Source organism: Microtus pennsylvanicus, chromosome 2 (genome assembly GCF_037038515.1).
Source record: "Microtus pennsylvanicus isolate mMicPen1 chromosome 2, mMicPen1.hap1, whole genome shotgun sequence".
NCBI lineage: Eukaryota > Metazoa > Chordata > Mammalia > Rodentia > Cricetidae > Microtus > Microtus pennsylvanicus.
In genome coordinates, this window is record NC_134580.1 from 66,664,880 (window position 1) to 66,676,934 (window position 12,055).

At 38.6% G+C, this 12,055-nt stretch overlaps 1 protein-coding gene across 1 annotated transcript in view; it reads left to right on the plus strand.

The window, feature by feature from the left end:
• Window positions 1–12,055, plus strand: part of LOC142843613 (uncharacterized) — a 51,527-nt gene that overhangs the window by 1,911 nt on the left and 37,561 nt on the right. Inside the window, exons 2-7 of the mRNA XM_075961241.1 lie at window positions 167–283; window positions 2,247–2,363; window positions 4,326–4,442; window positions 6,406–6,522; window positions 8,485–8,601; window positions 10,565–10,681. Coding sequence (XP_075817356.1) covers window positions 167–283; window positions 2,247–2,363; window positions 4,326–4,442; window positions 6,406–6,522; window positions 8,485–8,601; window positions 10,565–10,681 — 702 coding nt within the window. The remainder of the gene's footprint in view (window positions 1–166; window positions 284–2,246; window positions 2,364–4,325; window positions 4,443–6,405; window positions 6,523–8,484; window positions 8,602–10,564; window positions 10,682–12,055) is intronic.

Consider the following 12,055-nt stretch of genomic DNA (forward strand, 5'->3'; position numbering starts at 1 on the left):
AATTCAATGATACTTTATAAATTAGCAAGTAAAATTCTTTTTGCATTATTAAAGTGGAAATTAGAAGAAAATAGGGTAGGTATTCAAGGCAAATGAGAAAGTCAAAAGAACTAAAAGTTGCCAATCCCATTGCTTAACTAAATATTTTCCCCTTCCTTTGAATAAGAAATCGACTGCGATGGAGGAGATTGTCCTGATGAAGCAGCAGCTTCAAGAAAAGGAAGAAGTCGTTAGTACTTTGCAGACTGAGCTCAGGCAGAAACAGGAAGAGCAAGCTGCACAGGTAGGATGATGGCGCCTCCATTAGGATAGAATCCATGGGGTCCAGAATGGTGCAGGTGGCAAGTCAATCCCGGCAGTCACTTGAAAAGCTTGGTAGATGAAAGTATAGTAGCTAGGATATTAAAGCCAAGCCTAGGAGGGTGTGGCAGAAGAAGCCACAAGTATGGTAAGTGGTTCATATCTTAGTAGGAAACATCAGAACCCCTCAAAAATGCCTTAGGTTGGTGAACTTGCCATAGCTTTATGATGACTGTTTTTATTCCTTGAGTCAAGATACTCCAATTTAAACGCACACAGAGATTCTGTATCTCAGGAACGGGCTCATGGCGGAACTCAAAGGAAACGGATAGATACAACAAAAGAAATCAAATCATTGCCTCCATTCTTTTCTGATTAAAATCTTGTTAGGAAGATATATCTTAGCCTTAAAGCCACTTACTGAACATAGACTAAAGAAGTGGAGAGGGTATGAGGCTCATTGCTAATGACTCTAGTATGCAGCGTTCTTCTTCATGGTCATTCTGAAGCCAGAGCCAGACCATTAGTGCTCTCCTGTCAGTCTGTCCCTCCCTGCCTGCCCCCCCCCCACTTGCTTCCTGGTCTACTCATTTATTAGAGTTTGCATGTGTGTGTGTGACGGTCTTGATATTTGCACATATTCAGTGTATTTTTCCTGTATGGACCGTGTGTTTTCAGAAACTCTTGAATTACATGATGCATAGCATTCGGTCAGCTCCGATGCTTTCATTTTTTTCCTTGCAAGTTTCTCTTGACCTTTATTTTTGGTTGTGTATTTTTTTTCCCAATTTTGATTAATATTTTTTTGATTTATTATTTTTCTTATTTAACTCAAGGCATTCTGTTTTGTGTTGGGCTTTTTCTTCTGAAACGAGTTTTCTTTTTCATCAACTTCATGAATTTTATTAATTTTCCAAACTTTTCTAACTCTATCGTTCCTTCATGTCCTCTTCATTTTTCTTAAACATGTTTAACGATGAAATAAGTTACAGTGTTTTTCAGCATATTTTTCTGCTCCTTATTCCTCGTGATTTTTGTTGTTGTTTTTGAAGGAAGGTCTCACAATGTAGCCCAGTTTTACCTTGAACTTGTGGCAGTCCTCCTGTCTCAGCCTCTTGAGTGCTGGAATTATAGGCATGAGCCACCATGCCTGACTTTTGAATGGTATTATGTAATTGTTCATGCATCTTTTGTGTGAATGTTTTTGCTTACATGTATGTATATGCACTACATAACCCCAGAGGTCAGACGAGGACATCAGATCCCCTGCAACTGGAGTTACAGATAGCGTGGGTGCTGTGATGGAACCTGGATCTTTTCACAAGAGTAGCAAGTGCTAGTTGCCACTGAACCATTGCTAAACCTCTATACAGATCGCATTTGGGTTTTTTTTTCCTGTGGATGGCCTGCATTTAGCCATGATCAAAGACCGGGAAGTGTTGCATCTCTTCTAATACTAGCTGCCACCTATTCCTACAAATTCTTCTTGGTTACCTTGGATTTTTCCCTATTCCACAGGAACATCAGATGTAGCTCTATTGCTGTCTTTTTTTTTTATCATTATTATTTTATAGTCTCTAATGCCAAGAAAATCCCAATTTTTATTGTTTGCCCTTAACTTGTTTAGTGCAAGGTTTTTAGGATAGTTTTTACATATTGTTACTGTTTTCCATGTTTTTCTGCTCACTGTCTATTTGGTCTGTCTCTTTGCTATGTTAGCTTTCAAAGAAATTGAAAAGCGTATTGCTGTTGCTTCTGTCTTCTTCTGAAAAGTTTTGGCAATTCAATGATACTTTATAAATTAGCAAGTAAAATTCTTTTTGCATTATTAAAGTGGAAATTAGAAGAAAATAGGGTAGGTATTCAAGGCAAATGAGAAAGTCAAAAGAACTAAAAGTTGCCAATCCCATTGCTTAACTAAATATTTTCCCCTTCCTTTGAATAAGAAATCGACTGCTATGGAGGAGATTGTCTTGATGAAGCAGCAGCTTCAAGAAAAGGAAGAAGTCGTTAGTACTTTGCAGACTGAGCTCAGGCAGAAACAGGAAGAGCAAGCTGCACAGGTAGGATGATGGCGCCTCCATTAGGATAGAATCCATGGGGTCCAGAATGGTGCAGGTGGCAAGTCAATCCCGGCAGTCACTTGAAAAGCTTGGTAGATGAAAGTATAGTAGCTAGGATATTAAAGCCAAGCCTAGGAGGGTGTGGCAGAAGAAGCCACAAGTATGGTAAGTGGTTCATATCTTAGTAGGAAACATCAGAACCCCTCAAAAATGCCTTTTAGGTTGGTGAACTTGCCATAGCTTTATGATGACTGTTTTTATTCCTTGAGTCAAGATACTCCAATTTAAACGCACACAGAGATTCTGTATCTCAGGAACGGGCTCATGGCGGAACTCAAAGGAAACGGATAGATACAACAAAAGAAATCAAATCATTGCCTCCATTCTTTTCTGATTAAAATCTTGTTAGGAAGATATATCTTAGCCTTAAAGCCACTTACTGAACATAGACTAAAGAAGTGGAGAGGGTATGAGGCTCATTGCTAATGACTCTAGTATGCAGCGTTCTTCTTCATGGTCATTCTGAAGCCAGAGCCAGACCATTAGTGCTCTCCTGTCAGTCTGTCCCTCCCTGCCTGCCCCCCCACTTGCTTCCTGGTCTACTCATTTATTAGAGTTTGCATGTGTGTGTGTGACGGTCTTGATATTTGCACATATTCAGTGTATTTTTCCTGTATGGACCGTGTGTTTTCAGAAACTCTTGAATTACATGATGCATAGCATTCGGTCAGCTCCGATGCTTTCATTTTTTTCCTTGCAAGTTTCTCTTGACCTTTATTTTTGGTTGTGTATTTTTTTTCCCAATTTTGATTAATATTTTTTTGATTTATTATTTTTCTTATTTAACTCAAGGCATTCTGTTTTGTGTTGGGCTTTTTCTTCTGAAACGAGTTTTCTTTTTCATCAACTTCATGAATTTTATTAATTTTCCAAACTTTTCTAACTCTATCGTTCCTTCATGTCCTCTTCATTTTTCTTAAACATGTTTAACGATGAAATAAGTTACAGTGTTTTTCAGCATATTTTTCTGCTCCTTATTCCTCGTGATTTTTGTTGTTGTTTTTGAAGGAAGGTCTCACAATGTAGCCCAGTTTTACCTTGAACTTGTGGCAGTCCTCCTGTCTCAGCCTCTTGAGTGCTGGAATTATAGGCATGAGCCACCATGCCTGACTTTTGAATGGTATTATGTAATTGTTCATGCATCTTTTGTGTGAATGTTTTTGTTTACATGTATGTATATGCACTACATAACCCCAGAGGTCAGACGAGGACATCAGATCCCCTGCAACTGGAGTTACAGATAGCGTGGGTGCTGTGATGGAACCTGGATCTTTTCACAAGAGTAGCAAGTGCTAGTTGCCACTGAACCATTGCTAAACCTCTATACAGATCGCATTTGGGTTTTTTTTTTCCTGTGGATGGCCTGCATTTAGCCATGATCTAAGACCGGGAAGTGTTGCATCTCTTCTAATACTAGCTGCCACCTATTCCTACAAATTCTTCTTGGTTACCTTGGATTTTTCCCTATTCCACAGGAACATCAGATGTAGCTCTATTGCTGTCTTTTTTTTTATCATTATTATTTTATAGTCTCTAATGCCAAGAAAATCCCAATTTTTATTGTTTGCCCTTAACTTGTTTAGTGCAAGGTTTTTAGGATAGTTTTTACATATTGTTACTGTTTTCCATGTTTTTCTGCTCACTGTCTATTTGGTCTGTCTCTTTGCTATGTTAGCTTTCAAAGAAATTGAAAAGCGTATTGCTATTGCTTCTGTCTTCTTCTGAAAAGTTTTGGCAATTCAATGATACTTTATAAATTAGCAAGTAAAATTCTTTTTGCATTATTAAAGTGGAAATTAGAAAAAAATAGGGTAGGTATTCAAGGCAAATGAGAAAGTCAAAAGAACTAAAAGTTGCCAATCCCATTGCTTAACTAAATATTTTCCCCTTCCGTTGAATAAGAAATCGACTGCGATGGAGGAGATTGTCTTGATGAAGCAGCAGCTTCAAGAAAAGGAAGAAGTCGTTAGTACTTTGCAGACTGAGCTCAGGCAGAAACAGGAAGAGCAAGCTGCACAGGTAGGATGATGGCGCCTCCATTAGGATAGAATCCATGGGGTCCAGAATGGTGCAGGTGGCAAGTCAATCCCGGCAGTCACTTGAAAAGCTTGGTAGATGAAAGTATAGTAGCTAGGATATTAAAGCCAAGCCTAGGAGGGTGTGGCAGAAGAAGCCACAAGTATGGTAAGTGGTTCATATCTTAGTAGGAAACATCAGAACCCCTCAAAAATGCCTTTTAGGTTGGTGAACTTGCCATAGCTTTATGATGACTGTTTTTATTCCTTGAGTCAAGATACTCCAATTTAAACGCACACAGAGATTCTGTATCTCAGGAACGGGCTCATGGCGGAACTCAAAGGAAACGGATAGATACAACAAAAGAAATCAAATCATTGCCTCCATTCTTTTCTGATTAAAATCTTGTTAGGAAGATATATCTTAGCCTTAAAGCCACTTACTGAACATAGACTAAAGAAGTGGAGAGGGTATGAGGCTCATTGCTAATGACTCTAGTATGCAGCGTTCTTCTTCATGGTCATTCTGAAGCCAGAGCCAGACCATTAGTGCTCTCCTGTCAGTCTGTCCCTCCCTGCCTGCCCCCCCCCACTTGCTTCCTGGTCTACTCATTTATTAGAGTTTGCATGTGTGTGTGTGACGGTCTTGATATTTGCACATATTCAGTGTATTTTTCCTGTATGGACCGTGTGTTTTCAGAAACTCTTGAATTACATGATGCATAGCATTCGGTCAGCTCCGATGCTTTCATTTTTTTCCTTGCAAGTTTCTCTTGACCTTTATTTTTGGTTGTGTATTTTTTTTCCCAATTTTGATTAATATTTTTTTGATTTATTATTTTTCTTATTTAACTCAAGGCATTCTGTTTTGTGTTGGGCTTTTTCTTCTGAAACGAGTTTTCTTTTTCATCAACTTCATGAATTTTATTAATTTTCCAAACTTTTCTAACTCTATCGTTCCTTCATGTCCTCTTCATTTTTCTTAAACATGTTTAACGATGAAATAAGTTACAGTGTTTTTCAGCATATTTTTCTGCTCCTTATTCCTCGTGATTTTTGTTGTTGTTTTTGAAGGAAGGTCTCACAATGTAGCCCAGTTTTACCTTGAACTTGTGGCAGTCCTCCTGTCTCAGCCTCTTGAGTGCTGGAATTATAGGCATGAGCCACCATGCCTGACTTTTGAATGGTATTATGTAATTGTTCATGCATCTTTTGTGTGAATGTTTTTGCTTACATGTATGTATATGCACTACATAACCCCAGAGGTCAGACGAGGACATCAGATCCCCTGCAACTGGAGTTACAGATAGCGTGGGTGCTGTGATGGAACCTGGATCTTTTCACAAGAGTAGCAAGTGCTAGTTGCCACTGAACCATTGCTAAACCTCTATACAGATCGCATTTGGGTTTTTTTTTCCTGTGGATGGCCTGCATTTAGCCATGATCAAAGACCGGGAAGTGTTGCATCTCTTCTAATACTAGCTGCCACCTATTCCTACAAATTCTTCTTGGTTACCTTGGATTTTTCCCTATTCCACAGGAACATCAGATGTAGCTCTATTGCTGTCTTTTTTTTTATCATTATTATTTTATAGTCTCTAATGCCAAGAAAATCCCAATTTTTATTGTTTGCCCTTAACTTGTTTAGTGCAAGGTTTTTAGGATAGTTTTTACATATTGTTACTGTTTTCCATGTTTTTCTGCTCACTGTCTATTTGGTCTGTCTCTTTGCTATGTTAGCTTTCAAAGAAATTGAAAAGCGTATTGCTGTTGCTTCTGTCTTCTTCTGAAAAGTTTTGGCAATTCAATGATACTTTATAAATTAGCAAGTAAAATTCTTTTTGCATTATTAAAGTGGAAATTAGAAAAAAATAGGGTAGGTATTCAAGGCAAATGAGAAAGTCAAAAGAACTAAAAGTTGCCAATCCCATTGCTTAACTAAATATTTTCCCCTTCCGTTGAATAAGAAATCGACTGCGATGGAGGAGATTGTCTTGATGAAGCAGCAGCTTCAAGAAAAGGAAGAAGTCGTTAGTACTTTGCAGACTGAGCTCAGGCAGAAACAGGAAGAGCAAGCTGCACAGGTAGGATGATGGCGCCTCCATTAGGATAGAATCCATGGGGTCCAGAATGGTGCAGGTGGCAAGTCAATCCCGGCAGTCACTTGAAAAGCTTGGTAGATGAAAGTATAGTAGCTAGGATATTAAAGCCAAGCCTAGGAGGGTGTGGCAGAAGAAGCCACAAGTATGGTAAGTGGTTCATATCTTAGTAGGAAACATCAGAACCCCTCAAAAATGCCTTTTAGGTTGGTGAACTTGCCATAGCTTTATGATGACTGTTTTTATTCCTTGAGTCAAGATACTCCAATTTAAACGCACACAGAGATTCTGTATCTCAGGAACGGGCTCATGGCGGAACTCAAAGGAAACGGATAGATACAACAAAAGAAATCAAATCATTGCCTCCATTCTTTTCTGATTAAAATCTTGTTAGGAAGATATATCTTAGCCTTAAAGCCACTTACTGAACATAGACTAAAGAAGTGGAGAGGGTATGAGGCTCATTGCTAATGACTCTAGTATGCAGCGTTCTTCTTCATGGTCATTCTGAAGCCAGAGCCAGACCATTAGTGCTCTCCTGTCAGTCTGTCCCTCCCTGCCTGCCCCCCCCACTTGCTTCCTGGTCTACTCATTTATTAGAGTTTGCATGTGTGTGTGTGACGGTCTTGATATTTGCACATATTCAGTGTATTTTTCCTGTATGGACCGTGTGTTTTCAGAAACTCTTGAATTACATGATGCATAGCATTCGGTCAGCTCCGATGCTTTCATTTTTTTCCTTGCAAGTTTCTCTTGACCTTTATTTTTGGTTGTGTATTTTTTTTCCCAATTTTGATTAATATTTTTTTGATTTATTATTTTTCTTATTTAACTCAAGGCATTCTGTTTTGTGTTGGGCTTTTTCTTCTGAAACGAGTTTTCTTTTTCATCAACTTCATGAATTTTATTAATTTTCCAAACTTTTCTAACTCTATCGTTCCTTCATGTCCTCTTCATTTTTCTTAAACATGTTTAACGATGAAATAAGTTACAGTGTTTTTCAGCATATTTTTCTGCTCCTTATTCCTCGTGATTTTTGTTGTTGTTTTTGAAGGAAGGTCTCACAATGTAGCCCAGTTTTACCTTGAACTTGTGGCAGTCCTCCTGTCTCAGCCTCTTTAGTGCTGGAATTATAGGCATGAGCCACCATGCCTGACTTTTGAATGGTATTATGTAATTGTTCATGCATCTTTTGTGTGAATGTTTTTGCTTACATGTATGTATATGCACTACATAACCCCAGAGGTCAGACGAGGACATCAGATCCCCTGCAACTGGAGTTACAGATAGCGTGGGTGCTGTGATGGAACCTGGATCTTTTCACAAGAGTAGCAAGTGCTAGTTGCCACTGAACCATTGCTAAACCTCTATACAGATCGCATTTGGGTTTTTTTTTCCTGTGGATGGCCTGCATTTAGCCATGATCAAAGACCGGGAAGTGTTGCATCTCTTCTAATACTAGCTGCCACCTATTCCTACAAATTCTTCTTGGTTACCTTGGATTTTTCCCTATTCCACAGGAACATCAGATGTAGCTCTATTGCTGTCTTTTTTTTTATCATTATTATTTTATAGTCTCTAATGCCAAGAAAATCCCAATTTTTATTGTTTGCCCTTAACTTGTTTAGTGCAAGGTTTTTAGGATAGATTTTACATATTGTTACTGTTTTCCATGTTTTTCTGCTCACTGTCTATTTGGTCTGTCTCTTTGCTATGTTAGCTTTCAAAGAAATTGAAAAGCGTATTGCTATTGCTTCTGTCTTCTTCTGAAAAGTTTTGGCAATTCAATGATACTTTATAAATTAGCAAGTAAAATTCTTTTTGCATTATTAAAGTGGAAATTAGAAAAAAATAGGGTAGGTATTCAAGGCAAATGAGAAAGTCAAAAGAACTAAAAGTTGCCAATCCCATTGCTTAACTAAATATTTTCCCCTTCCGTTGAATAAGAAATCGACTGCGATGGAGGAGATTGTCTTGATGAAGCAGCAGCTTCAAGAAAAGGAAGAAGTCGTTAGTACTTTGCAGACTGAGCTCAGGCAGAAACAGGAAGAGCAAGCTGCACAGGTAGGATGATGGCGCCTCCATTAGGATAGAATCCATGGGGTCCAGAATGGTGCAGGTGGCAAGTCAATCCCGGCAGTCACTTGAAAAGCTTGGTAGATGAAAGTATAGTAGCTAGGATATTAAAGCCAAGCCTAGGAGGGTGTGGCAGAAGAAGCCACAAGTATGGTAAGTGGTTCATATCTTAGTAGGAAACATCAGAACCCCTCAAAAATGCCTTAGGTTGGTGAACTTGCCATAGCTTTATGATGACTGTTTTTATTCCTTGAGTCAAGATACTCCAATTTAAACGCACACAGAGATTCTGTATCTCAGGAACGGGCTCATGGCGGAACTCAAAGGAAACGGATAGATACAACAAAAGAAATCAAATCATTGCCTCCATTCTTTTCTGATTAAAATCTTGTTAGGAAGATATATCTTAGCCTTAAAGCCACTTACTGAACATAGACTAAAGAAGTGGAGAGGGTATGAGGCTCATTGCTAATGACTCTAGTATGCAGCGTTCTTCTTCATGGTCATTCTGAAGCCAGAGCCAGACCATTAGTGCTCTCCTGTCAGTCTGTCCCTCCCTGCCTGCCCCCCCCCCCACTTGCTTCCTGGTCTACTCATTTATTAGAGTTTGCATGTGTGTGTGTGACGGTCTTGATATTTGCACATATTCAGTGTATTTTTCCTGTATGGACCGTGTGTTTTCAGAAACTCTTGAATTACATGATGCATAGCATTCGGTCAGCTCCGATGCTTTCATTTTTTTCCTTGCAAGTTTCTCTTGACCTTTATTTTTGGTTGTGTATTTTTTTTCCCAATTTTGATTAATATTTTTTTGATTTATTATTTTTCTTATTTAACTCAAGGCATTCTGTTTTGTGTTGGGCTTTTTCTTCTGAAACGAGTTTTCTTTTTCATCAACTTCATGAATTTTATTAATTTTCCAAACTTTTCTAACTCTATCGTTCCTTCATGTCCTCTTCATTTTTCTTAAACATGTTTAACGATGAAATAAGTTACAGTGTTTTTCAGCATATTTTTCTGCTCCTTATTCCTCGTGATTTTTGTTGTTGTTTTTGAAGGAAGGTCTCACAATGTAGCCCAGTTTTACCTTGAACTTGTGGCAGTCCTCCTGTCTCAGCCTCTTGAGTGCTGGAATTATAGGCATGAGCCACCATGCCTGACTTTTGAATGGTATTATGTAATTGTTCATGCATCTTTTGTGTGAATGTTTTTGCTTACATGTATGTATATGCACTACATAACCCCAGAGGTCAGACGAGGACATCAGATCCCCTGCAACTGGAGTTACAGATAGCGTGGGTGCTGTGATGGAACCTGGATCTTTTCACAAGAGTAGCAAGTGCTAGTTGCCACTGAACCATTGCTAAACCTCTATACAGATCGCATTTGGGTTTTTTTTTCCTGTGGATGGCCTGCATTTAGCCATGATCAAAGACCGGGAAGTGTTGCATCTCTTCTAATACTAGCTGCCACCTATTCCTACAAATTCTTCTTGGTTACCTTGGATTTTTCCCTATTCCACAGGAACATCAGATGTAGCTCTATTGCTGTCTTTTTTTTTATCATTATTATTTTATAGTCTCTAATGCCAAGAAAATCCCAATTTTTATTGTTTGCCCTTAACTTGTTTAGTGCAAGGTTTTTAGGATAGATTTTACATATTGTTACTGTTTTCCATGTTTTTCTGCTCACTGTCTATTTGGTCTGTCTCTTTGCTATGTTAGCTTTCAAAGAAATTGAAAAGCGTATTGCTATTGCTTCTGTCTTCTTCTGAAAAGTTTTGGCAATTCAATGATACTTTATAAATTAGCAAGTAAAATTCTTTTTGCATTATTAAAGTGGAAATTAGAAAAAAATAGGGTAGGTATTCAAGGCAAATGAGAAAGTCAAAAGAACTAAAAGTTGCCAATCCCATTGCTTAACTAAATATTTTCCCCTTCCGTTGAATAAGAAATCGACTGCGATGGAGGAGATTGTCTTGATGAAGCAGCAGCTTCAAGAAAAGGAAGAAGTCGTTAGTACTTTGCAGACTGAGCTCAGGCAGAAACAGGAAGAGCAAGCTGCACAGGTAGGATGATGGCGCCTCCATTAGGATAGAATCCATGGGGTCCAGAATGGTGCAGGTGGCAAGTCAATCCCGGCAGTCACTTGAAAAGCTTGGTAGATGAAAGTATAGTAGCTAGGATATTAAAGCCAAGCCTAGGAGGGTGTGGCAGAAGAAGCCACAAGTATGGTAAGTGGTTCATATCTTAGTAGGAAACATCAGAACCCCTCAAAAATGCCTTAGGTTGGTGAACTTGCCATAGCTTTATGATGACTGTTTTTATTCCTTGAGTCAAGATACTCCAATTTAAACGCACACAGAGATTCTGTATCTCAGGAACGGGCTCATGGCGGAACTCAAAGGAAACGGATAGATACAACAAAAGAAATCAAATCATTGCCTCCATTCTTTTCTGATTAAAATCTTGTTAGGAAGATATATCTTAGCCTTAAAGCCACTTACTGAACATAGACTAAAGAAGTGGAGAGGGTATGAGGCTCATTGCTAATGACTCTAGTATGCAGCGTTCTTCTTCATGGTCATTCTGAAGCCAGAGCCAGACCATTAGTGCTCTCCTGTCAGTCTGTCCCTCCCTGCCTGCCCCCCCCCACTTGCTTCCTGGTCTACTCATTTATTAGAGTTTGCATGTGTGTGTGTGACGGTCTTGATATTTGCACATATTCAGTGTATTTTTCCTGTATGGACCGTGTGTTTTCAGAAACTCTTGAATTACATGATGCATAGCATTCGGTCAGCTCCGATGCTTTCATTTTTTTCCTTGCAAGTTTCTCTTGACCTTTATTTTTGGTTGTGTATTTTTTTTCCCAATTTTGATTAATATTTTTTTGATTTATTATTTTTCTTATTTAACTCAAGGCATTCTGTTTTGTGTTGGGCTTTTTCTTCTGAAACGAGTTTTCTTTTTCATCAACTTCATGAATTTTATTAATTTTCCAAACTTTTCTAACTCTATCGTTCCTTCATGTCCTCTTCATTTTTCTTAAACATGTTTAACGATGAAATAAGTTACAGTGTTTTTCAGCATATTTTTCTGCTCCTTATTCCTCGTGATTTTTGTTGTTGTTTTTGAAGGAAGGTCTCACAATGTAGCCAGTTTTACCTTGAACTTGTGGCAGTCCTCCTGTCTCAGCCTCTTGAGTGCTGGAATTATAGGCATGAGCCACCATGCCTGACTTTTGAATGGTATTATGTAATTGTTCATGCATCTTTTGTGTGAATGTTTTTGCTTACATGTATGTATATGCACTACATAACCCCAGAGTTCAGACGAGGACATCAGATCCCTTGCAACTGGAGTTACAGATAGCGTGGGTGCTGTGATGGAACCTGGATCTTTTCACAAGAGTAGCAAGTGCTAGTTGCCACTGAACCATTGCT